At 37.1% G+C, this 27542-nt stretch overlaps 1 protein-coding gene across 1 annotated transcript; it reads right to left on the bottom strand.

The window, feature by feature from the left end:
* Positions 1-12333: 12333 nt before the first annotated feature.
* Positions 12334-26988, bottom strand: LOC119807714 (UDP-glucuronosyltransferase 2B17-like). The gene is made up of 6 exons (XM_038319820.2): positions 26212-26988; positions 24611-24759; positions 23083-23214; positions 15758-15845; positions 15069-15288; positions 12334-14155 (listed from the first exon to the last, which is right to left on the bottom strand). The coding sequence occupies exons 1-6, from the start codon at positions 26933-26935 to the stop codon at positions 13876-13878; spliced, it is 1593 nt and encodes a 530-aa protein (XP_038175748.1). The 5' UTR covers positions 26936-26988; the 3' UTR covers positions 12334-13875.
* Positions 26989-27542: the final 554 nt, after the last annotated feature.

Genomic DNA, 27542 nt, shown 5'->3' with positions numbered 1-27542 from the left:
AGACTGCTTCACATCTGACCTACATATAAATGCAAATATAGAATCTGAACTCTGAAATCTACTTATTCATTTAAAGGGCACCAATGTCTGTGAACACAAAGAATGTGGCAGTTCAAAGGGACAGAGACACTGCCACCATACTTATTTTGTGGGGATAATTGTTTTTGCATTTTCTTTAGAGAACTTTTGTCACCTAGACAGTTAGCGTTAAGTGTTTTTCAGACGTTACAATTTGTGGCAATCAAAACAGTTTTCATGCTAATGGGTCTAGAGTAGTCAGAGATTAAAGTCCAGTGCACTTCAAGATTTGGCACTAAAAGAAGAATAGAAATAGAATTTTATTTAAAAGCTACAGTGATGTTTTAAGGCATATGTAACACAGACAATCATAAATCATCCATTGTTGGTGTCGAGCAGCATTGTAAAAATATATAGATGAGGAAATAGAAGTCGCAATTAAAAGGAGAAAGGAAGGAACCAAGTCTCTATAATGTGCAGTTTTAGTTAGTTACACTGATCATTCAAGATGGTCTGTTTACGGTCCTCCTCTGAGGATTATATGGCAGCCTAATGTCAAACACATATCCACCCACTATACCATACTGGAGGAAGTAAGTAAGGATGGACAAAGAATTTTATATGGAGAGATATTCATAACTTGAGTTGCTACCAAAGGAAAGACAATGTTTTGGAACACCAGAAACGTCTAACTGCAACAGAGCTTGGGATTCAGAAGACCTGAATTCCTTAGTTCTGGTGTTTGCTTGAGAAGCTATACAGCCTATATGGTATCTGTGGAGGCCACATAGAACACTTCCAACCTCACAAGATTCTAGTTTCATCTATCGTCTTTCTTTTGGCTGACAAACCACCAAGGTATTTCAAAAAAAGTGAGAGTGTTCATTTTGTAGAAATTGCAAAAGATTTTACATAGTGAGAAGACTGAATGTGTATGTTTCTCAGAACTTGCTGAGTATTGTTTTGTGTGCCTAATTGATAGATTCTGGAGTATGTGCCATGTTCTGATGATAGAATAAATATCCTACAACAATTGTGTGAAATCTGTTAACAGCATTGGTTAGTTCATTTGGGTTATGATAATAGTTTAATTCCAATATTGCTTTTGTTGACTTTCTTTGCTGATATGATGAATTCAATTTCTAATTTCAATATTATTTATTTATAAGGAAATGTGCCATTTTAGTTTATTAAATGTTTGTTTTTCATTTAGAGCTATATATTGTCTTAATGTTTCAGAAATTTCGTATCAGCCTGTTGTGATTTGTCCACAGAGCAAGTTAAATGTATTGATTTTATAAGTAGGATAACGTGATGGCTACTTTCTTTTATTAAGTTGGCTTGTATAAGAAATGCAATATGATATAATCCTTGGCGTATGTATGCAAGATGTAGACTCTCAGCTACTACTCAGCATGTCTGCCTGCATGCCACCTTGTCCCACCATGATTATGATGCACAGAACCACTGATTAATAAATATTTTTCTTTATAAGAGTTGCCATGGTCATGGTGTCTCTTCACAACAATAGAAATAACAATAGGCTAAGACCAGTTCTGAACTAATTTTTAGGAATCATTATGTTATCACCTTGAATATTTGCCTTGGAAAATCCACTCAGCAGCATATTCCCACTCTGTTCCTGTTCTATATCATCATCTTGGGACTCTGCCTTGGAGGGTTCCTGTGAAGTGGTTGGGTAACTGCATTAGCAACGGTGTTTATTCAGTCTTACTACAAGCCAAGGAGCTCTGCCATGTCCAGATTGCCATAGGAAGTAACACTTCGTATCCCAATTGGCTCAAACTGTAGAGAGCCTTCAGGAATAAACCAGTATGCCTTTTTATTCCACTATTGCCCAGGTATCAGTTTTAAGTTTTTCTTAATTATCTGAGGACTGATGAAGCAATACTATAGCCTCAACAACAAGAAAATTGTCAAAAAGTCTGGTGTGAGGATTTGCCCAGAGAGGTCCTAAGAAGCAGAAAAGTAGTCCCATCCACCCATTGCTTATCCTAGGTAGCTGTCACAACTGCAACCCTGTTTGGTTTGGCCTCTGTTGAAACTCTTACTAAGCACTAAGGTAGCCTTATTAATTTGGACCCAAAAAGAGTTTTGTTGTAGGAGGCTGATTGTTTGTTTCCCAGCCAGCCACACAGACTCCCGAAAACTGTATTATTTAAATCACTGCTTGGCCCACAACTTAAGCGCATTGCTACCTAGCTCTTATATCTTTCGTTAACCCATTTCTATTAATCTGTGTATTGCCACATGGCTGTGGCTTATTGGCAAGGTCCCAGTGTATATGTCCCCTGCAGAGGTTACATGGCTTCTTTCTGTCTCTGCCTTCGTCCTTTAAATATCTCTTCCAGACTGGCTATATTTTGTTAAGCCATTGTCCAAAAGCAGCTTCATTATTCATTAACCAATAAAAGCAACACATATACAGAAGGACCATTTCCCCTTTTATGTTTAAATAAAAAAGGTTTTAACTTTAACATAGTAAAATTAAATATAACAGGTATCAAGCAAGAATTACAATTACAATATTTATATTTACTTTATCTTTCATCATAACTAAGGAAAACTAAAATGGTAACTATGTATTCTTCAACTTCATCAAAGACTCCAGAAGTATATTGCCGTGCACCGCGCCCCCCACCCTCTCTGCTCTATGTGCTAGAACCCAGTTTGTGAGCTTCGGGTGAGGGACTGGAGGTTGAGAATACACACGCAGAGACAGACCGACACACAGACCTTCAAACACTGGAACCAAAGCCTTTCTTTATTAGCACCATGTAGGCTTAAATACACTGCAGTCAATGGCCAACAGGTGAAAATCCTATCCTCTGATCCTGTAGGTAAAGCACAGCTTTTAGTAACTTCAATTAGAAGGCTCTAGACAGGGAAGAGCAGCTGAAGGCCAGGACTCATTAGTCCCAACATCATATTATAGTACCTAAGTTAACAGGAAGTGCATTGTAAGGAACTTCTGAAACTCTAGAACTGACAGAAACATCTCACTGTCTGACAGTCACCCAGAGTTTTTCTGTATCATTGGAGCATCCATCTTCAGCCTACAGGCCCATAGTATCCATCAGACTTTTCCACAATGTAGGAAAATTCAAAGACAGTTCCACCTATATTGGGAGCTTGTTAGTCTCTTATGTTTCCTGCAGAATGTCTGGCAGACTCTTTGATGAAGCAGGAACCTGGAAGGACTGTCTCACCTTATTTAGGCAACTTCAGCAGTCATTTCTCTGTGGGTCCTGCATGTACAGCATAATATCAAGCAGTCCAGGCGAGAGCAGTTTCTTGCCCAAATGGCAAGACCAACTCCATAAGGAGCATCTTCAATGCCCATCTTCCTCTTGAAGTAGATTGGTGCTGCCAAAGACAGATGGGTCTCACTGTCATGAAAAAGCCTCAGGTTGAACAGTTCATTCTCAGAAATACTTCCTAATAAGATGAGAACCAAAATGTTTGTATTTTCATAAATTCACATCCCCTAGAGAGCAGTTGGACTACTCATTGATAAGACTTGAGAGGGGTAGGCATTCTCTAGCAGATGGCTTTATACCCTCCATATAATGGATTCAGACCAGAAGCACTCTGGTTCCAAAGATGTGACTTCACTCTTGTGCAACAAAACATCATTCTATCTTGCTAGCTGACAGTCTACAAGGAGTAGCAAATTATTTTAGTACAAAGCTCCAAACAATAGTTATTCAGACAGATAACGAATGTTTAAAAACCAAGCTAAGAGAGTATAATATGCATTAGAATGTTCATTTATTTTCAGTCCACAAATTTGTGAAATTTGTGAGAGGAATACTATAATTTTTTTGCTTTGGCAAGTCTGTTTTGACACACTGTTCCCTGTTTTAGGTTATGCAGACATATGGAAGCTCTTTCAGAATAAAGTGAATTTATGATAATAGACATGTGTTATTTACCAGAAGAAAATAAACTTCCAAGGATGGGCCTCTGTCAGACTAATCTTCCTGCTTTTAACTCCTGATCATTTGTGCCCCCTTTCACTTGTCATCCTGTTTAAATGAGGGATATTTGTGATGCTTTCGTGTGGCAATTTTCTAGGAGATAAAATATAAAATATTTAATGTTTTAGTGAAGTTCCATAAAACTATTGCATCCTACAGGAAAACTCTCTAAGAATCAGGATGCTCTGCATGATACTGAAACAACCTATCCTGTAATACAGCTTCTAGAAAGTAAACAACTCAAAAAAATTGAGTAGCACCCTGAGACCAACTAGTTTTACTTGACCCTCTATAATGTATATAAGCAGTAAGAACTGTTACAATATACACTCTTATAAGATGAATAACCTGGAAGTGGAGGAGACCATCCAAGCTGTCTGGAAGAGTTTTAGGACAACTGAGCTGCTTTGTAGAGACATTTTCCAACCTTTCAAGCTGCCTTCAAGGTGTGCAGTGAGCTCGAGTTTTCAAGATTCCATGAGCCTGATAATATGGACTGTAACTTTTAATTGAATGAGAACAACCACAGAATTCTTAGTATAGTAAAATTCGTTGACCACAGTATGAAAACACCTACATAAAGATACATATTAAGATATGGCTATACTAACATAACTAATATTGGCCTATTAGAAATAGCCACAAAGGAACGACTGTTTAAAGGATTATATCTGATATCAGTCTTGTGCTAATAAAGAGTTATAGGATGAGAACAGAATCCATAAAAAGATATAAAATATTAGAAGGTAACTGTCATTTAAGAGTGGCAAATAAACTACTCAAATATTTAAAACAAAGAGTTATTTTAAATTTTATTAGTATTCAGAGACATGTTCTCAACTTATCAGAGACATTCCCTACAGTAACTGAGAAAATATTAGAGATATTTAAACTGTCCCTCAAGCAAATTATTCTCACGTTTGGACTAGCAAACTCTATTCATACTGATAATGGGCCTCCTCTTCCTCTGCTTCCTCCATCTCTTCCTTCTTTTGAGACAATGTCCCATGTAAACCATCCAAGCTAACTTTAGAACCCTTGTAGACTTTAGGGGAAGACAGCTTTCTTTACTTCATGAAACCAAATCATCTTACTGAGGAACTTACTATACTCTGATGTCTGACAGCCAGTGTTAATAAAGTTAATTTTGGCCTAAAAGATGATAAAATGTTGAACCTTCTCTTGAACCCATATACTCCAGTTTCTCTAGCTATGTAGGCATCCTGAATTTAAAATTCTGATCTTCCTGCTTATACAAAGAATGTGATGGACTAATTTGAATACGCAACTACTTTCAGCTTCATCTTTTGCTTTTAAAATCACAAAATGGTGAAGGAAAATTGCAAATAACTTGGAATGTGCATGCATAGTAGAATCCATCGCTGATATAAAAAGTGAAAGGGGGAACTATGTCTTAAAAAGGAATCTTTGGGGTGTTTTTGTTTTTGTTTATGAGACAGGGTTTCTCTATGTAACTTTGAAGCCTTGCCTGGAACTCACCTAGTAGACCAGGCTGGCCTCGAATGCACAGAGATCCCATACCTCTGCTCTCCCAGTGATGGGATTAAAGACGTGCGCCACCACTGCCCTGTATTGTAAAGGAACTTTTAATATTGTTGAGAGATGTAGTTGCAGTCAGATAAAGTTTAAGATTTTCCTTTGCTCTAAATTAAAGTGTCACCCTTAAATGGACATTGTGAGGGTATATAGCTGCTTCAAGACCAAAACCAAGAAGACTCAAAACAACGCAGTAATACACACTGTTCTCATTGCTTAGATACAAAGACAATTTGTGTTGTAGATGAAAATAAAATAGTCAAATCTATTGGCTGAAGGAGTTTCCACACAAGCCTTATTATATTTGTGCCTTACAGGCCACACTATAACCATTCCCAATGCCCTACACAAAGAGCAAGGCATGCTCCGTAGCCTCTGTTAAGTGTGCCACTCTACTCTGTGTCTTCCACATTGCACAGATCACCTATTAATAAAACTGTTAGTGAAGAAACTCTGTCTTATAAACATTGAGGAGTAGATACATCCCTTTGCCTGTTGGGGTGGAATTATCTCATTGTAGAGACCCAATTGTTTTCTGATACTCGACTGTATGCCAGTACTAAAGCTCTTGATTAAGGAAAATTCAACTTTCGACCTTCTCTTGAACTCCTCTTTTCCTATACCTCCCTAATAATCTTCAATACATAATTTGAGTCCTCTTGGAATTGTGTATAAGAAAACCTATCTAGCCTGTGTGGCAGCTTGTATCAACTCTTTAAGTCAGAAAATGAAGCTAGGATTAAGTAGTACATACAGAAATTGAGTCAAAAAATAAGGACTTGACATTAGTATTATTTCTTTGGTGTATATACATAAAACGTATACCCCAATTTCTTCTAGCATGCAAGATGCTATAATCTCCCCCCCCCAAAAATTTGAGAAATAACTTGTTGAAAAGTACAAGTGCACACATAATGTATTTCCTATCTTTCACATATTGCTGATGCTCGAAGGCAATTTTGTGGGGGTATTTATACATTGGGTGAAGATATATTGCTATTATTTACTTAATAAATTGCTGGATAGCCAATAGCTAGGCAGCAGGTATAGGTGGGACTTCCAGGTAGAAAGAGAAAGTAGGAGGAGATAAATGAGTTGCAGGGGAGACATCAGGAGAGATGGAGAGGAAACAAAAGGTGCAACTTGAAAGAGAGATAACGCCATGTGACAGAACATAGATTAATATAAAAGGATTGGTTTAATTTATAAGCTAGTTCAGACAAGCCTAAGCTTTCATAATTAATAAGACTTATCTCTATCATTATTTGAGTCTATCAGCCTCCAAAAAATCTTACTACAAATGAATGAAGTCCAAATTTTTAACTTAGCATATATCTTGGTCCAAAGAGAAGAAAAATTTTATCCTTCTTTATACTCTGCTCCTTATAGCAAACAATGACTGCTTCCTGCCCTCAATATATGGGAAAATGTTACTCTCATCCTTAATCAGAGAAGTCCCTATTTACAATAAACAACTATAAATGAAGCATGTCGGCTCAATATGCTGAGAATGATTGGCAGTTCAATGGTCATCTCAAAACGGGGGATTTATATAACCATATCTGTGGCTGAAGTAACATTATAGAAGAGGAAATTCAATTGTGACCCTATACATAAGAAGGAAAGCTATAACTTGTTTCTGACCTTAACTAAACTTATGGAGTTATTACCTCCCATCAGCTACAACTGCCTGCCATAGTCCTGTGCACGATTTATCCTGTGAACACAAAAATAAAATAATAAATAAAATCTTTTAAGAAACAACAAAGCCAAAGCAACAGTTTTCCTACCACAATTATCTTCTTAATCTACAAAGTGTTTGGAAGCTGGACTACTAAGGTGTTTTAGATCCTGTCAAATAGACAGTCAATATTTTCTATGGTATGTGCTTCTTTTTCCCACTAACTTAGAACTCTACCAAGTCATTTCCAAGAAAAGAGTTTACTCTTTGATGTCATAGTGTCATAAACTGAAATGCATTCATTGAGACTTTGTAAATCTGCCACAGTTAAAAGTCCCAGCAATGTTTAAAAGACCAAAGTCTAAAACGTCTTCTGATACTCCAAGTGAATATTTTACCATAAGCTTGTATAAAATCAAAGCCAGGTTACAAAGTCCCCCCAAATAATGCCACATGATAAACACTTCCAATTCAAAGGGTAAATCTGAGAGCAAAGCATGGAATGATCAGGCCCAAGCAAGGTTTTCACTTAGCAAGGAAAACTTCTACAGTACAACTTCTATACTACTGTGTCTTGCAATATGGCCTGTGATATAGTCATATTGTTTTCAAAGAGACTGGGTAATCTCTCTACTCCTATTTGGCCATCAGCAACATATAAACTTACTGCAATAGCACTGCTACATCTAATTTTAAATTTTGAAATTAAAATGTTTTCCACTTTCTTTTATTTCCTTCAACTTCTTCTCTGTTCCCTTGCCTTGCTCTCTCTCTCTCTCTCTCTTTCTCTCTCTCTCTCTCTCTCACACACACACATACACACACACATATACACATGCACACCCAAGCACATGCATGTACACACACCACCATACACACAGAGAAAGAGAGATATTACATATATATTACATAAATATGTAAATACAACCCACTAACTCCATATGATATTACTTTTATGTAGATTGTTTCAGGCCATATCACTTGATATTTGATAACCAATATGGGAACTGTTCCTTAGGGAACTATTCCTCCTACTCTGAGTATTTCTTAGTTGTCTCCAGTTCTTTGTCTAGGGTTGGGGCCATATGCAATTTCTCCCTTCAGTGTTGTATATATAGTGGTCTACTTCTTGTTCAGGTCATGGTTAGGCAGCCATGTTGAGGAGACTTCATGCATGTAGCTTCCTTGACATCTGGAAGTGGAAATCTCACAGAGGACTTCCTGTTACTCTGACTCTTACAATTTTTCTACCCCTTTTCCATGATGTTCCCTGAGCCTTAGAAATAGCTGCAGTGTTGTAGATATGTCGGTTGGAGCTGGGCAGCAGACAGTCATGTGTGCTCTGTATTTTGATTGTTTATGGTTTTCTGTATGGTCAACATTTCTTGCAAAGAGTGATTTAGTTTTTTTTTATGATGGGTGAACACTGCTCTTATCTGTGTTTGCTGGTTTAGTAAAGTTCATTGTAAGAATATCTATGATGTCATCAGCTCCAGATAGTTAGCTAAATTTCCAGTACCTGGCATAATTTCTCTCTCGTTTGAGTGGCTCTTAAATTCAAATAGCAAGTTTTTCATAGCCTTCAGTTTAGGGGTTGACTATTGTACTCTTAATTCATATCCCAAGTAATGAGAATATGACAATCCGATATGGAAGGATATGAGAAGTCTTACATATTAGACACTTCTTTATTTTAGAATTACTTCTAATCTATTGGTCTTCTGTGAACATTCCTCAAATTTTGGTGAACTGATTTTGTATATAAATTGCATAAAATAAATCACCTCCAATGTCTATAATTTTTATGGTGCATCTGTCAAGATGGATCAAGTGCTAGACTCAAAAGATGCCCCAATAGAGGTAAAGGACTAGAAAAGAAATTTTAGGTCCAATTTTATTTGTTGTAAATAATGAAAGATATACAGCAGGACATAAAAAGAAGACATTATATATACACTCAAGAAAAAAGAGGAACTTTTTAAAAATTAAATTACTTATTTTGATAATGAATAAATGGTAGTTAACATGTGTAGGATTGACTCTGAATTTAAATGTGGAAAGCACCCTTGACCATTTGTTTAGAGTAGTAATAGAAATGGAACAATATAACCTCACAGAATCTACAAAACTACATGTACATTATCTTATGTCAATAAAAAGCATCCAGTTTTTGGTGTGAAAAGTCTTTTTGTTTATGTATTGTTTTTATTGGTTAATGAATAAAGAAGCTTCTTGGGTCTATGATATGGCAGAATAGAGCAAGGCACACATTCCAAACAGAGATAGAAGAGAAAATAAGGCAGAGTCAGAGAAGTCATGTAGCCACCAAAAGGAGACAAACACCAAAACCTTTACCAGTAAACCATGAGCCTCATGGTGAAATATAAAATAATAGAAATGGTTTAATTTAATATGTAAGAGCTATCTAGAAATACAATTAAGCTATTGGTCACAGTATTGCAATTAATATAGTTTCTGTGTGATTATTTTGGATATGCATGGCCAGGAAATGAATGAGCAGCCTATATCTACAAGTTCTGGTGTAGGTCAGGAAGTTGGAAACTAAATCCTAAAACATCAGAAAAGTTAGCAGGTCAGCACATTTAATAATACCAGAATGGAACCACAAATCAGCCCTTGGCATGCAGCTAGCTTAAATTTACCTTTAAGGTGATACAGAATGTCAAGATCTTGTTAGAAGTCACTAACCAGACAGAGGGTCTTCATGAATGTTGAATAGTCAATACTGAACATACAAGAGCTAATAGAAAGGAAGCCACTGAAATTCTACTTTGTGATTTGTGGATGTCTGCAATGACAGAGAGAGAGATAGAGGAAGAGAGACAGAGAGGGAGATAAAGAGAGAGAGAGAATTAGAGAAAGAGAGATAAAGAAATAGAAAGAAAGAGAGAGGAGGAAGGGAACAAGAAGTACGTCTGAAAATAATCCTCAGTAGTGTTAAATTTTCAGCTCAGTTGAGTAAATTACCAGAAAGGGAATTTGTATATACATAAGAGCATAAAATAGAATCAATGGATTTAAAATATCCTCAGGTCAACTTCTCATACTTCTGTAGTAATACATGAATTCCACTTGACTTCTCTGAACTGTGAGCTCTAATCACAAACACAAAGCAATAAATGCAGAGTTTTGATGCAGGTATTATCTTAGTATATAACTAGGGCAGTAATCTAAAAGTTAGTATCTATTAACATGACTCAACAAAATTTTCTCAGGCAGCTTAGACACAGCATCTCAAAACATGTTAACTTTCCAAATCTATGTTAAAATGCAATGTCCAATATTAAGTCAAAACACTTTTTATCATTTATAATGTACAAACTTCATTATAACTGTCAGAGATTGAGGTTCTGTGATACACGTTATTACAGTTTCCTAAAGTACTGTCTGTACTTTGCTACTGTAATAGACTTTATGACTTGCTTTGATTTTACTTTTTGCTTTTACTCTTTCTCTTACATCTTCCAACTTCAGACAAAGATACAGCTGATTTTTGATGCCTTAAAGACACTTGGCTGTATAGGTACCTTGACTCAGAGTATATTTTGTCCACATTTCTCTTTGTATAGTTCTTTAAGGAGCATATGGACCTAACTGTTCCAATATGAGAACAGTACAAATATGGTCAGATTGTGGATCACATGATGTGCTCCTCCTGAGTCACAGCTCCTTAAGCCTTGTGTTGAAGTCTTTTAAACTAGACCCTGTGTGACCCTAGCTTTGGTTACCATTGAACTTCAGGCACTGTTGCTAAGCTCATATGTTCCCCCTTATGCTCTCAGGGACTTTCTGGAACCCCTGTTGTGCTGGCCTGACACAGCTGAAGGACTTCACCATGGCATGGGTCCAGACCATAGATAGTTTCCTAAGCATCCTCAAGGAAGGAGATTTCCCAGTAGAACCCTGCAGCAGCATTTTCTGACAGGCAACTGTTCCGTGCTTGGTGAGGTATCTGTTAAATTTTTATTATCATGATATTACTAGAAATGTTTGTTGTGGATAAACCGAGCATATTCAAAAGACAAATCTTGTGTGGACATCTTAATTGCCAAGCTCCTCTCAGCCTACTGTCCATGCTCTCTGCATACTCACTCTTCCTTGGTTGCCTAATTCAAAATGGTACAGCTGATGAGCAAAGCGCAATTTTGAGAGCAACATTCCACCTTAACCGTAAACTTTGATTTTTCAAAAAATGCTAACTGGGGAAGGATGTTTGCCAGAACTAATAAAACATAGAACTTTCTTTGTCTCGTTCATCATTTTCATAATTGTGGCAGGAGAACCCACAGAGACATCAGACCTGAGCTAGTGGCAGCTAATGACTCTGTACCAACAGGCAAGGAGCCTGCGTTGGATTAAGATAGGTCCTCTGCATGTGGGTGAAATATGTGTAGCTTGATTTGTGTTTGGGGTGCCTCGTAGTGGGACAAGGACCTGTCCCTGATGCATGAGCTGGCTCCTTGAATCCTATTCTGTACTTTGGGATGCCTTGCTCTGCTTTGATAGAGGGAGAGGATCTTGGTCCTGTCTCAACTTGAGAGACAATGCTATGATGACTCTCATAGGGGACCTGCCCCTTTTAATGGAGGAGGCATCGATGGAAGTTGGTCAGAAAGTGAATGGAGTGGATGGGAGAACAGTAGAGATGGGAAACTGTGGTTTGTAGGGAAAATAAAGGAAAGAAATTAAGAAAAACAAACAATAAATTAAAATAAAATTAACACCCAAAACAAAACAAAAAGAAAGACAAAAGACTGCATTTACATCTTTTGCCATCATTTACAACACAAGGTCCTTCTTTTCTTCAACTTCTCTTAACATTGTCTGTCTTTCCTGCTCTGAGGCAATCATCAATATATATTATGATAAGATGAATGAATTTGTCAGTTATTGTTTTAAATTAATTATGGAACTAACTTCGTCATATATATGTAATTACACAGCAACAAGCTGCAAACACACTTGTATGAATATAAGAAGGGATATTAGGATGAGATCATTACTTCTGTAAATTTTTTTCACACTAATATTTCAAAAAAGAATAAAGGTTGCTTCTTTGTTTGAATTTTTCCACATTTTTTATTGAATTTATGTGAATTTCACATTATATACCCCAATCCACTCATTTTCCAGTCCTTCCATATCTGCCTTCCAGCCTTGTAACTTCCCTCCCCAAAAGACAATAGAAAGCAAAAATTACAAAAAAGTCTCCTGGTAGAAGGTGTAGTGTCTCACGGTGTGTCACATGGTGTACTCTTTAAACAAACAGCTTTACTTGTGAATGTTTGCTGCCATGAGTCATTGGACTGGTTCAAGGCCTCTGGGATCTGCTACACAATCAATGCTGGATCCTCCCTGAGACTCCTCTGGGCTATCCTATTGCTGCCCTGTGTCATGGAGATCCTGCAACTTTGGTTCTGCAGGACCTGCTCCTCCCTTAACTCCAGCAGTTCACAGATGTGGTATGTGTTTGATGGGCCAGCTCAAAATCTTGGATCTGGGCTTGAGTGGTAGCTGAGTTGGTCACCAATGCTAGCTCTCCAATGATGCCCAGGCAAGGGGTGAGGCAGGCTTTTCTGTATCCACACAATCAGGCTTAGCTGTTCCTCACACATGTCACCAGGGCCAACTATCTGACAATGACAAGAAACAAGATGAGGGGTAAAAATCAGCTTTCCCACACTAATGAGGCCATCCTCATCCACACCTTTGTTCAGGGCCAGCTCTTCATCGCTGCTCAGGAAAGGTCACCATAGTCCTGTGGCCAGAAATTGGTGGGGTTAGCTCTCCCATGCCCACACCTTTGGGGCCAGCTCTCCTACACTGCCCAGGCAAGGGACAGGGCTATCTTTTTTGTACTTGTATCACTGCTTGTGCTACTGTGTGGTGGCTGGTGAGGGGCTGGACCAGCTCAGCACCATACTCAGACAACATCCTGGCTCAGACCAAGGAGGTCCACATTGCATGGATGTTGTCACAGACCCCTGCTACAGAAGGGCCATGAACTCAGCCATGGTCCTCTGCAGCAGCACAGGTCCAGATAACACCTTGGCCTCAGATGGCAGTGCAGGCCTCTCTCATCCGGCTGTTCCTTGCTGTCTTCACATCTACAGTTCCACCTCTCTTCACAGAGAACACACTGCTCCCACTTCCCTTTTTGTCTCACCTCTCCACCACATATTTGCTCATCATAATGCTGCATGCCCTGACTCAGGCCCAGGCCTCTCCTTAGTTTTTAAATTTTCATTTTTGTTTGTAATTGTTTGATGAAGAAGAAAGTTCATTTCATCTCATAGCTCCCTGTCAATTGCTGAGGAAAAGTAGGTCAGGGGTTCAAGGCAGGACTCAGGAGGCAGGACTGAAGCAGATACCATGGAGGAAATCTGCTTACTACGTTGTTTTTTTTAATCATTTGATCAACTTTTTCTTTTCATTATGTCTTTTATTTTGTAAGATTATAATATAGTTGCACTACTTATCCCTTCCCTTCCCCTCTAATGAAGATATGCCTTGATAGAGTAATCAGTGGATGTTCAGAAGGCCATTCATAAACTAGAATGATGCTGAAATGTAGTTCATGTGCATTCTCAATGAGCTCTACTCTCTCTTCGTTTTCCTTCCTGTCTTTATAAACTTTCGATAAATGAATAAGAAGGATTTTATGGAAAGGAAAGCTATGGCTGCCACACAGGCCAGGAGAAATCCAATCACATCCAGAGAGTAGTACTGGTACCAGGTGAGGTTGTGTGCAAGTGACCTCAGGTGCTTGGCCCCTTTGTGGCGCATGACAAACTCAATCCAGAAGATGACTCTGTCCAGCGGTTTCATGGGCTGGTCATGATGTATGGTCGACAACCACACTGCATTTTTTTTATAGCTGAAAGAAGGAAAAAAGACATTAAATTACATAAGAAATGAAAAATGCACATGTGTAAATTTTTGTATGAATATTAAAGATAATCATATAATACAGAAGGAAAATATATATATATATTTTTGGTTTTTCGAGACAGGGTTTCTCTGCAGCTTTTTTTAGAGCCTGTCCTGGAACTAGCTCTTGTAGACCAGGCTGGCCTCGAACTCACAGAGATCCGCCTGCCTCTGCCTCCTGAGTGCTAGGATTAAAGGCGTGCGCCACCACTGCCTGGCTAGGAAAATATATTTTGTTTCATGTTCATGACAAGAAAGATCTTCAGAGGCATGTCTGATTTCCTTGAGTATGCAAGATTAAGCATGTAAAAAGAAAAATAATAAAGATCAACTATTCCTAAAGTAGAGTTTAGAGATAGCTAAGTCTTAAATGAAAAATAAATCAAATGAGATATTATTTGAGTATATAAAGCTTCATTTATCCATAACCAATTATTAGCAAATTTGTGAACAAACAACTGGCTCTCCCCTCCAACATTTAATTTCACTTCACTTATTGGCTATTGAAGTTTTATACTATCCTTAAAACTCTGACCAATTACTTTACTAAAAGAATTGAAAATAAAAATTGTCAGAGCTAGTGGCATATGACTGTTAGACAAGCTGTTTGGAGGATTAAGTTGAACAATCAAACAACTGGGACCAGTTTGATTTAAAAGAAATATAAAGCAAAACATGGAAATAAAAAGTAATAACAAGAAAAGTGTAAAACCTATGACACTGAATTATACCCTAATTTGTCTCTGTACCTTCCATTATTTTTGCCTTCAGGATAATTCTTGCTCCTTTGGCCTTCAGTGAGAATCATAATTAATGATAAACAAATACCAACATATATACATTTCAAAAGGTATACTCACAAAGGATTATCTATGACGGCCTCCAGTGCATTGAGCAAATCTGCCCTTTTCATTGTTCTGAAATCTAATGAAACAGCTGCTCCTTTGGCTACTATGTAGGCAATGTTATCATGTTGCTCTCCAAACAAAGGAATGCCAATCATAGGGATTCCAAAATGGATCGCCTCATAGATCCCATTAGCGCCACCATGAGTTACAAAGGCTTTGGTTTTTGGATGACCTAGAATAAGATGAATTCAGGTTGACATTAATTAGCAGTCTTAGATATGAAATGAGAAATGTACACTATCAGGAACTGAAAGGAGATTTTCTAAATGAAGATTTATTTTACTTAATTCAATTTATTTAGTTTACCACACAACTTCTGTTTCCCCTCACTTCTCATCCCATGAAAACCTATGTGAAGATTCTAATACTCATAATCTTGGTGAAATGTTTTCTTCTCTCAGAGTGAGATGAAACTAAATTTCTAGAGAGATATTTTGGAGAATTGCTTGGACTTGAGAGTTGAACTATGAAATTCTGATTCCCAGTTGAACACATGGGTGCATGGTAGCTAAGAGAACATGAGGATTAAAAAAGACCAACTGCATACCAGAACTTGTTATCTTAAATAAATAATACATTGACTAAGTACGATATAAAGGATTTTGAAGTCAACCAGGATAGGTTTGTTATGAGAGTCTTACCTAGAAGGTCATTCTGGGGGAGCCATTTGTAAATTCTGGTATTGGGTCCTAAGGTATCTGGTGTTTTGCCCTCAAATCTCCAAAGGACCTGTTAAAGAATAAATAATCTTTATTGCTGGAGCCAAATTTAGCATTATACAGATTTAAAAAGTTATATTTAGGAATATATATATATATATAATGCATATATGTATGAAAAGCATTCATAAAAATGATGGTATGAATTTGAAAGTGAGCAAGGAGAATGGATATGAGAGAGTTTGAAGGAATAACAAAAGGGAGAAATGATGCAATTATATTAAAATTTCAAAAACAGAAATTGTAAAAATATATCTTTGTATATTTAAATATAACATAGGTAAATACCTCCCTTAGAAGGGATGAAGACATCAGAAAGTTTAAATATTGAGAACTCTAGAGAGACTGAGAAGAAGATTGTGCTAGAAGTATCTGTGCTTACTTTTACATTCAGACAGGTTGAACATAATTATTATTTTTCTAAGCAGAGATGATTAGACAAATGAGATAGCTAATTATGCATGAAAATATTTAATACACTTCCATGGTGATATAATTCAATTGCAGAGAAGATTGGCACATTACTAATAATTCTTATCTTATATAAACATATTTTGACAGTTCTAATAGTCTACTTTGAACACTGTTATATTTTAAATGCTTTGGGGGTGTTCTTTTATTCACCTGTTCTATGTTATTTTCATTGAAATTAAAGGTTTTAATCTTTGATTACTTATTCATGACAAATATATCTGATCCACAATTCTCTCTGGTCTGAAGTTCTTTGAAACAATGCTACCATGTTGACCAATAGGAATATGGAGTCATCTGGCCCATGCAGAGAGTAATTTTGCATAGTGTAGTTTTGGAACATGATCTAGGAATGGAGTCACATAAGCAGAATTCTGAGTGTTTGAGCAAGCACTCTAAGAAAACAAGACAAGAGTCTTGTGAACTCAATTTCTTCAAAATGCTACCTTGTTTTTGGTAAGTGTGTTTTACCCTCCTTCCAGGTATAACAGACATGATTGGATCTATTTTAGGTTAACCACTACTTCTTGCTATTGTCATCCAGATAATGGTTAAACTGTCCTTTGTGCGTTTCTGTTGTGGTTTGATAGAAAATGGCCCCCTAAGGGAGTGGCAATATCAGGAGGTGTGGCCTTGCTGGAGGAAGTATGTCACTGTGGGTTGGGCTTTGAGTTCTCCTTGACTCAAGCTTATATCAGTGTGACTTTCAGTCGACTTCACAATTAGAATTGTTAATAAAAATATTGAGTTATTAAGAATGAAAGGACTAGGAAAAGAGTTACAAAGGATTATGGAGCCTATATTCCCATGTGGACATGAATATAAACATGACTCAGGGTTTTTATAGGAGTCAAAAATTATATAAAATCTAGTGACCCTGTCTGGTCTGTTTCTAAAGAAAAGATATGGGCTCTTCACAAGGTTGTCAGAGAACACTGGAGAATAGACACATAGAGACCCCTTTTTCTCCCTGAAAATTTCCTGGTTTTATAATTAAAAAATAATCTGGTAAATAGTGATGATAAATGACTTATGAAATATTAATGCCACCATGTGGCCAATGGTAGCTTTACAGTCTGGTTTACCTATAGATTGTTATTGTTAAAGATTGGCCTTTAATAGTTTTGCATTTAAAAGATTGCTTTTACAGATGGTTGTGAGCCACCATATGGTGATAGGGTATCTGACCAATCCCTTGTCTGAGGGGCGTGACCCCTCCAGGGTACAAAATACCTTTAAAAGATCCCTGTTTTTATTTTTGCCCTCTTGGTTCCCTGCTCTTCCCTGGAACTCTGGCTCTGTAAGTTTCTCCCATTTTCTCCTTTTATTAAAGCTGAATATTTCATATAAGGCTAGTTTGGTATTTCCCATTGCCGGCCGACCAGCCCCGCTACAATATGGTTGCTGGGAATTGAACTCAGGACCTCTGGAAGAGCAGCTGGTGCTCTTAACCACTGAGCAGCTGGACTGGGACTGAAAAAGCACGGGATAAAACCGGACTCTCTGAACATGGTGGACAATGAGGGCTGCTGAGAAGCCAAGGACAATGGCACTGGATTTTGATCCTACTACATATACTGGCTTTGGGGGGGCCTAGTCTGTTTGGATGCTCACCTTCCTAGACCTGGATGGAGAGGGGAGGACCGTGGACTTCCCACAGGGCAGGGAACCCTTACTGCTCTTCGGACTAGAAAGGAAGGGGGAGTGGACGGGGGAGGGAGAGGTAAACAGGAGGTGGGGAGTAGGAGGAAATTTATAATAAAAAAAACTTTGCTTTTATACTACACATATTCATTCTGATAATAAGGTACATTTTGGTTTTCCTCTGCCTTCATTCAATAATAAGAAGCTTAACTCTGATATCTGTAATTTATTACTTTCAAGGCATGACAAAATTCCCTATTATGTGTCAATACTATGCAGAGAAGCAGAGAAGGTTTTAGAGCCCGCGAGGGAGGCCTTTCCTCAGGCTTATCTTTGTTAAATTCAAAACTGAGACTTCCTTTTCCCTGCAAGATGTAGCATGTTTAGGTCCAGCACCATGTTTGCCTGCATGGTACCATACTTCCCTTCATGATGATAATAGTTAAATCAGCTACAACACTTAAGTGTATTTTTTATTACAGATGCCATGATCATGATGTCTTTTCATAGCAATGAAAACCTAAGTAAGACTCTATGGAAAACCTTTTTGTGTCACACATGGCTTGTCATACTGATTGTATACAACTTCAACTCATGTGATTTTTGCTCATATGACCTTTCTAAACCCTCAGACTGTACACTGTCTGATTCTCTGATTACAGTTAACTATTGCTTAGATTATAACCCCAAGTTTCCAAGAGAAATTGCTTTAGATGAAGAAGTATCTGGCACAGTCTGAATGAATACTGGAAAGCCATATAAATAAGGGGAAGAGATCCCCACTCAATTTGGGTCACTTTAGACATTGATTTGAACTATTAAAAATAATAAATAAAGATAAGGAGGTTATTAATCATGAGAAGGAATGACTAATTCCTTGCTTGATTATAAACTGGATGATAACATCTTAAAATTAGGGAAGAAGGAAAATCGAGGAAATTTTCCCAGTGGAGGAAAATCAAAGTAAATACAGCACCACGGTCAACTAAGCAGGTGATGGCTCCCTCAGCTCATGTTTTGGAGTCTCCTTTAAAAATGTTTCCTGTCTTGCCTAAGGCACTACTGAAGCATAGGGTAAGGAATCTGATAATCAACCTAATCTTGCATTCATTCTACTTTTAGACAAGGATTTTAGAGAGCTTATGAAAAAGCTTAGTTTACAACCTAGACAAGTGAGGGCTTGACAGGGAAAAGGAATTAATTTACCAATTCCTCACTGGCCTCATAAGCTCAGCTTTGTGTTTCAGTGCAATTTTAACAAAATTAAAGTGTTTAGCATGGGTAGTCATGGATAAAATGAAAGATTTTAAGAAGGCTTGTGCTTTCTGTGGATCTACTGCTCCATGTAGTTATGAATCTTTTTGGTTGGAACAACAATGCACAATGGTTGCTGTATGATTTTTATATAATTGCTAAAACAGTTCTTAGCCCTTTCAAACTTCTTCAGTGGCAAGTGTGGTTTGCAGAGAAAGCCCATAAAATATTCTAGTGCTAGGACTGGGGTAATCCTAAATATCACATATGAAATGCTGACAGAGAGTGGTAGATTGGTATCAATAGATTATCAGCTGCATAATATGCTTTTGACAGCTCTCTCCAACATTAGGGATGTAGCTATGGCTTTCCGGATTTAGCTGACATGGAATCTGACTTCAGGTCGAGGAAAGTAGTAATAATACAATGTCCCTCTGTGCCTTATAGCTCATATCATAGAGAAACTTAAAGGTACTACTGAAAATCAAGCAAAGAGGTATAGTGTTGAGCTGCGGGCTGCCTTCCCGCCGCCCTGTTCCAGGCCACCGGCTAGCTTAGCCCCAGAAATAACAACACACAAATTGTATTCTTTTAAACACTGCCTGGCCCATTATTTTCAGCCTCTTACTCCCATCTTGACTAACCCATATCGAATAATCTGTGTAACACCACAAAGTGGTGTCTTACCAGGAAAGATTCAGCATGCCTGACCTGGTGGCTGGCTTCATATCTCTCTCCCTGAGGAGAGGCACAGCAATCTGCTCAGAGAGGCGAGGATGGGTGATTTACCTCACTTAGGACAGGCGTGGCATCTGACTGAGCCATCTACCTCACTTCCTTCTTCCAGTTCTGTCTACTCCACCCACATAAAGGCTGGCCAAGGCAGTTTCTTTATTAAAACAGAAGACCCTCCCACATCAAAGGGGGAAAAATTCAAGTGTTATTATTCAAACACTTAGCTTTTGAAAATGTTGATAAAGATTGCCAAGGATTAATCATGTCTCACAGAGAGATAGAAAATGTTCTGGATTTTCCAAAGTTAATTAACTTCAGAATGTAGGGATATAGAAACAAAGAGCAAAATTATCTGGTATAAAAATCTATGCATTACAAAAATAGATGTTAGAAAAGTGGCCACTTGAAGAAGCAACGAAAATTGCCCCTACAATTGTATGTTCAGATTCACTGAGTTTCAGGTTTTACCCTATATGCAAGGTAGGAAAACATTGGGTTAAGAAATGTTGAACCACATTTGATAAGGATGGGAATACATTGCCTGGAAACAAAAACAATACCAGCTAACATTAGGAAAATATGTTTAGTATGTTTAGGGGTTCCCTAAGAGACCCACAAAATTAGAGGCTTTTAAGGCCAAAACAACAACATTGATGCCAGACTTGAGATCATAATCAAACTAGTCTTTTGTTTCAAGATGCCATTCAAGGAATTGCTGCTATTGGTACTTCTTGCCCTTAACTATTGATGCTTCCTCTCTTCAGTGTCCTTAAAGGTTACATGTAGAATATTGGGGACATATACTGCCTCAAAGAGTTGGACTTTTATAAGGTTTCAGTAGTTTATCCACAAATGCAATCATAGTTCATACAGAAATCACTGATGAATATTTAACAGGGGAAACTGCAGTCATGAATACAGTGCCTACTAATTGGTTGTTTAAGCAGAAGGAAAATTGCAGTCATTACTATTGTCTATGTAGTCTTTCACAAAGAAGCATACTTGTGAGCAAGGACTCAGTACAAGTAAGACTACGTAGATTTAAGAACCTTACTAAAGGAAAATGATAAACTATCATTGCACTTAAAAGTAAAGGGAAAAATGTTTACAGTATTATTTAGTTATTATGAGACTGATGTTTCTATTATAACCATGGAATAATGGGCACCTGGATGGCCTGTTTTGGGGAGTAAATTGAAACCTAATAAAGTAGGGAACTATGAGTTCTAAAAGATTAAACAGAATGCTACAAAATTGCAAGATATAATGGAAATCTTCCAGCCTTGTGTTACTCATATTCTGATTAATTTTGGTAAAGAGGCTTTCTACAAGAGACTCATGCAGAGATCTATATTTCCACATCTAATGATACCCGTTCCTCACAATGAAAATTATAATGAAAGTTTGGGTTGTCAAAAATGAAGAAGACTAGGAAAACAGATGCAAGAGATAAATGGACCCAAATTCCCAAGTATATGGGGACATAAGTATGACTTAGTATTTCATAGGAGTCAAAATTATATAAAAACCTAATGACCCTGTCTGGACATCTCAATATCCTGTTTCTAAGGAAAAGATATGGGATCTTCACCAGGTCGTCAGAGAACAGCAAAAAACGGGCACAAAGAGTCTCCCTTCTCCCTGGAATTCTCGTGGTTTTGTAATTGAAAAACAATCTGGTAAATGGAGATGGTTGATTGACTTATGAAATGTTAATGCCACCATGTGGGCACTATGAGGCCAATGGGAGCTTTACAGCCTGCTTTACCTAAAAACAGCTAATGTTGGCCTTTAATAGTTTTGCATTTGTAAAAAATAGTTTTTACTATACATATTCATCCTCACAATAAGGTACATTTTGGCTTTTCTGTTTCTTCATTCAACCATAAATGATCTCAGTTTTTTTTTTGTTTTTGTTTGTTTTTTTTTGTTTTTTCTAGACAGGGTTTCCCTGTAGTTTCTAGAGCCTGTCCTGGAGCTAGCTCTTGTAGACCAGGCTGGCCTCGAACTCAGAGATCCGCCTGCCTCTGCCTCCCGAGTGCTGGGATTAAAGGCGTGCGCCACCACCGCCCGGCTCTCAGTTTTGATATTAATGGATTGTATTAACCCAAGACAAATTCCCCTATTATGTGTTCATACTATGCAGCAAATGATTTGAAGCCTGTGAGGAAGGCTTTCCCTTGGGAGGGCTTAGATTTGTTAGGTTCAAACTTTGGACAAATTGCTAAGGTGCTTATTTAATATTGCAAAGTTGACCTGGCTGCCTGGTTTTTCCTTCATTCTTCAGTCCCTACCTGTGGGACCCTCCTGGTTTAACATACCCTGAGGGAAAATGGAAGGATTATAATTATTTGATTTTAAATTAAAAGAGGCATTTGTATATTGTGTAGTGTCATAGACACAAACTCCCTATTTCTTCCTTATGTGTTAGGATTTTCACTCTGACTGGTCAAGAGGAGAGTGGTGAGTTTCATCTTTTATGATGCAGACATCACTGTGAGGGAAGCACCTGTCTCTACCTTTTCTTTAGATATTTCTCCTACAAATATTGGCAGGTCAACCAAAAAATAGATGTTTTTCATTTTTTGAATTTTATTCAATTAGCCTAAATGTACTTTGATTAACAGTTGGTGAGCCGAGGCTCCCCTCCTTTAAATGGCCTTTTCAATGGAACACTGTTGAGGCCTACTCCAAAATTAGAATGCAGAGTCATGATGCATTTCAAACTTTTTCAACACCAGAATATCACTATTATTCTGATAGAAATACTAAATACAAATTTCCTCACCCCTGAATATCTAATATATGCAGTGACTATAAGTAATCAACAAATAGAACAAGTGACTCTGAAGAATTTGGCTATGTCTACGTACTCTTGATAACAATGTCATCATCATGCCAGCATTTCAGAATGTGCCCACAGTGATCACTGTGTTTATATCCAAGCCACTCTCAGTCAAGAACACCTTCTGCAGTATTGAAGCATCTGTTGTGAGTATCTGTTTCTAATATCTGTTTGGCTTAATGGAAATTAAAGCTTCCTTAAAACTTTACCTTTCACGGAATCATTTCTATAATCAGACCTTTCAAGGATGTTCACAGACTTAGTATACGGTCACCTTCCTTGGAATGCTTTCCCTCACCTTTTGTGGAATCTGGGCAAGGGCCCATGCGATTGCATTGGCTTTGTCTTCTGACATGTTGCTGACCATTGACCCCAGAGAAAACACCACGACACCATGCTCTCCAGAGGTCTGGACAAAATCTTCCATTTCCTGTGAAGAGAATTTGCTTCATGACAAAATACAGTTGTAGAATAATCACTTATGAAACATTTATTAAAAATGATGAGAATAAAAATTGAAGTGTTTATAAGAATATTTAGTATAATGGTGTTAAAACATACAGAAGACCAACATGATAATATCAAAGATTTTGAACTTCACAGTCATCCATACAAACTATTCTCACACATTGTCCAAGTGATATTCTAAATATTTTCCTCTGGCAAAATTAAAACTCAGGAGTGTAAGCATATTCTATAAGCATTCAAAAATTGTCGCTTCATGTACAAAGTTTCTGCTTACACAAATGGTTGTTATTTGTTTGCTTGCTATTTTCTTTTTCTCCTATAATGGCTGATTTAATATTATTAACTAATGTTTGATGAAATAATATTTATGTTATAGTATGTACACTATGATAATTTTCAAAAACTTCCTATTATGATTAATAAAATATTTTGAATCTTTGTGAAACAATCATAACTGCATGGTAAAAATATAGTATATAATAATTATCTGAATTGTGTATGAATAGGGTATTTCAAAGCTAATATCCAAAATTTACTGGTTGGAAAAAACTATGTCTATTCTGTTTGCTCAGATATCAAACAATGCCTTAGGATATATATTAATCATAACTTTTGTTCATGAGCAGTTTTTGATTGATGAGTTTAACTGACTTAATTTCTCTGTCTTTTGTCATGTGTTTATGTGTGTGGGTGCTTGTTTACACATGTGTGTTTGTGTATACATGTGTGTACATGTATATGTACGTTTGTGTGTGTGTGTGTGTTTGAGCATATGTATATGTGTACTTATGTATCTCTGCCCATGTGTGTGCTTATCTGTGTGGGTATGTATGTCTGGGTGTCGGGGTTGCTGGGGAGATTCCTTACCTTTGTTTAGCATATAGATGCCAAAAGTTAAAATATGATGTCTTCCTCTATCAGTATTTAACATAGATTTTGAGCTTGTCTCACACTGAAAACAAATCCCATCATTTTTTTTAACAGACTAGTGGCCAGCAAGCTCCCAGTATCAACCTGTTTCTGCAACCTCAGTGCTAATGTCATTGTACTGTGCTGGGACACCCAACTTTTACCTGGGTGTTGTGATTCAAACATATATCCTCATAATTGCTTGGTAAGGACTTTACCCAATTGGTAACCACCTAAGTACCCTAACTGACCTAATTTAATTCACTGATAGGAATATTTCCCAGGTCTATCACATTCTTTCCTGAGTTTATTGACCTCTTACTTAACAGGATGCTTAAGTCAACTTTCTATATATTTCTATCCCTGGGAGAAAAATCTAATGAAAGCTGTAGAATCATGCTCACCAGAAAGGAAATCAAATAAAAAAGAGACTTAAAGAATGTATTTACCTTCGGCAAGGGTTTAGCAGGTTTGCAGTGGAGTCCTCCAACATAGTCAACATTTGGTAAGGTTGGGCGAGGAAACTCCAAATCCCAGTAGGATCTAATAAGCCACATTTCTGCTTTGCCTATTGTCTCAGTTAAGGTAGCAGGCCTTCCTAGAAGGAGAAATGAGCAAGTGAGAAGGAGAAAAGTTGAATGATTGTCATTTGAATAAAAAATATATTTCCTTAAATGATGGAAGAATATATGCTTGATAAGGAACATGTGCAATTAAAAACCAACGGTTATTGATATGTAACATAATTTTCAGTGTAATGATTTGTTGCTCACATAATATACATAAATGTCAGTTTGGTTTTTTTTAATGCAAACTGTAAAAATTAACTAATGTTTCTACATTAACTTGAAATAGTTATTGTAATACCCACTAAGCCACTATTTAAAGAGTACACATTTTACTCCTCTCTGCATCTTTAAAAGGAACAGTGAGAATATAAACACATTCCAGGTCTAAAAGTCACATCACGCCGTGTATGATGGCCAGACTTCCCCAGGGTCATTGTAGCTTGTCGCTTGTCCTTCATCCTTGTTTAGCTAAGGGAGCTGTAAAGTTTATGAATTGCTGAATTTCTGGTTAGTGCTTCTACCTTTGTTTCATATTAAGAAATTTAATAGTACTTAACTTACAAAAACAATCACAATATTTTCAGAAAGTATGAGAATAGAAATTTTGGCCAGTCTTACCTATGAAATATTTTTTAAGAAGAAAAAAAAAAACAAAAACAGGAAATCAAAGAATACAGACGGGGTACGTGTGTATCCATTCTTCTGTGGTGTTTAAACAATGGATGTTAGGAAAGCACACAATAAAAAAGTATGGTGTTGGTTGAAACCCCAGTTCCACTTTTAAGCCTGTGAACTAACATAGTATCTTTCAACAGCAAAGGAATTCTTTAGGAAATACAGAAAAAATATTTTATAATTTATATATTTTATTTAAGTATATGTCTGTTTGGGTGAATATATACTGTTTATTCAGGAATTGGCAGATACCATAAAAGGGCAACAGGTCCCATGAAGAGGAACTTACAGGCAATTTTGAGACAGTGGACTTGGGTGGGTGCTAGGAACAGAACTCATGTACTCAAAATGAAGAGAAAAAAAATCTCTTAAACTTTTGGTTATATTTTCAGACCCCACAGTTTAGTTTTAAATAATGATAGTTGCCTATGCAAGAGAAAATAATGTCTTCAATGTTTTATACATATTGAAACTGTGAAATATTTGATTCCTTAATATACATTAATTATGATTTGGTTAACTAGCTAGTGACTTATTAAAACAGATTAAAAATTACAGCAAAATGAGTAAAGGACTACGTAAGAAAAGTCTACTTGTTCTCTTTGCAGCTCTGCATCTCAGCAGAATGTCCTCTATCAGGTCTGATACCTGCTTCTCTTTGATCAATACTATTAGCCTTTATAGTGAGTTTGTATTACATTTGATCACTAAAAGGCAACTTCACTTTGTACTTCATGGACATGACTATAGGTTTAAATAATTGTTAAATTTAGGTCATTGAGCTACTGAGAAGAAATATAACTTACCCAGTGTTTCACTGTAAAACTGACTCCATTTCTTCTCGTCAAACATCTCAAACCAAAAGTCAAAATAAAGCATACACATCATATTTTTTACCCTCTCTATGAAAGTCATTTGACCACCTAGTCCTGACAAAATTACAGGTACATAAGAGGGAGGGACTAGAAATCTTCCACTGTACTTTTCCATTGTGTAGCCAGGAGAGAAGCGAAGACTGTACAGAAAAGGGATCTGGAGAAGTTCAGCTATCAACTCCCCACAGGGAGCAATGGCATCTGATAAAAGGACATCAAACTTGGATCTCTGTAGTTTTGACATAAGTTGTTTGTTTGAAACTGTGTCTTTGCAAAGACTTAGATAGCTATCAGAGTAGTCATTAAGCACGTTTTGTAGCAATGGAGAGAATGATAAACACACCTCTCTTGGTATCTCATAAGTCCACACATCCACAAGCCTTGTGAAAACCTTGTCCAGATCATCTTTACTGATAGACGTAGAAAAACTCTCAAACTTCAGAGCAGGCGATTTTTGGGGATCAAGGAAGATAGAAGCTGAAGGTCTCAGAACTATCACTTCATGACCCCTCTGTACAAGTTCATCCAGTATTGTCTTTAGATTCATCCAGTGACTGTATTCCATTGGCCATACCAATATCTTCCCACAGTTCCCAGATCTCAAGTAGCAACCCATTTGCAGGAGCAGCAGAACAGACATCCACTTCAGAGTCATCCTGAGACATCAAAGCCTACTGTTCACTGTGTGTCTCCTGTTGCATCGCTTATACCTAAGAAGGAAAAGCCTTGAGTTAAAATATAACTAGAGTTGATCAAGGCAAATGCACTAAATGATCACATTGAACTTCTGATCTACTGGAACTAGTCAAAGCAAATATTAAAAATTCATATCGCATGTCAATGTTTAATGACAAATGTTTTGTAATGAAGCAAATTCAAGAGTCCATGACCTGTTTGCATAACTGTTCTGTTTCTACGGTATTTGAATAGTAGCAAGAACATGGGTTAGCGAGGGTTAGTCAGAAATTTCTTCTCAACACAGAACCCAAGATGCATTAATTGCACAGCTTATAAGTATTCCATTGATATCATTTTAAAGAAATTTTCACAATAATGTTAGTTAACATATTCTCATACATATAATTTCTTAAGTAGATTGGTAATGCACCTAACAAACTCTTATTGATCGAAGCCCTGGGAAGCAGGTAGACAAGAGCCTCCTCCTACACATGTTCCTAGGAAAATAGAAGACTAGCATTTGAGTTGTTAGACTCATAGTTGACAGACTAACCTGAGTGATATTATCTGCTAAGGTAGTCAGT

This window comes from Arvicola amphibius, chromosome 1, assembly GCF_903992535.2.
Source record: "Arvicola amphibius chromosome 1, mArvAmp1.2, whole genome shotgun sequence".
Classification (NCBI taxonomy): Eukaryota; Metazoa; Chordata; class Mammalia; order Rodentia; family Cricetidae; genus Arvicola; species Arvicola amphibius.
Note: the sequence above shows the minus strand (reverse complement) of the source record. Positions and strands in the feature narration are given on the sequence as shown.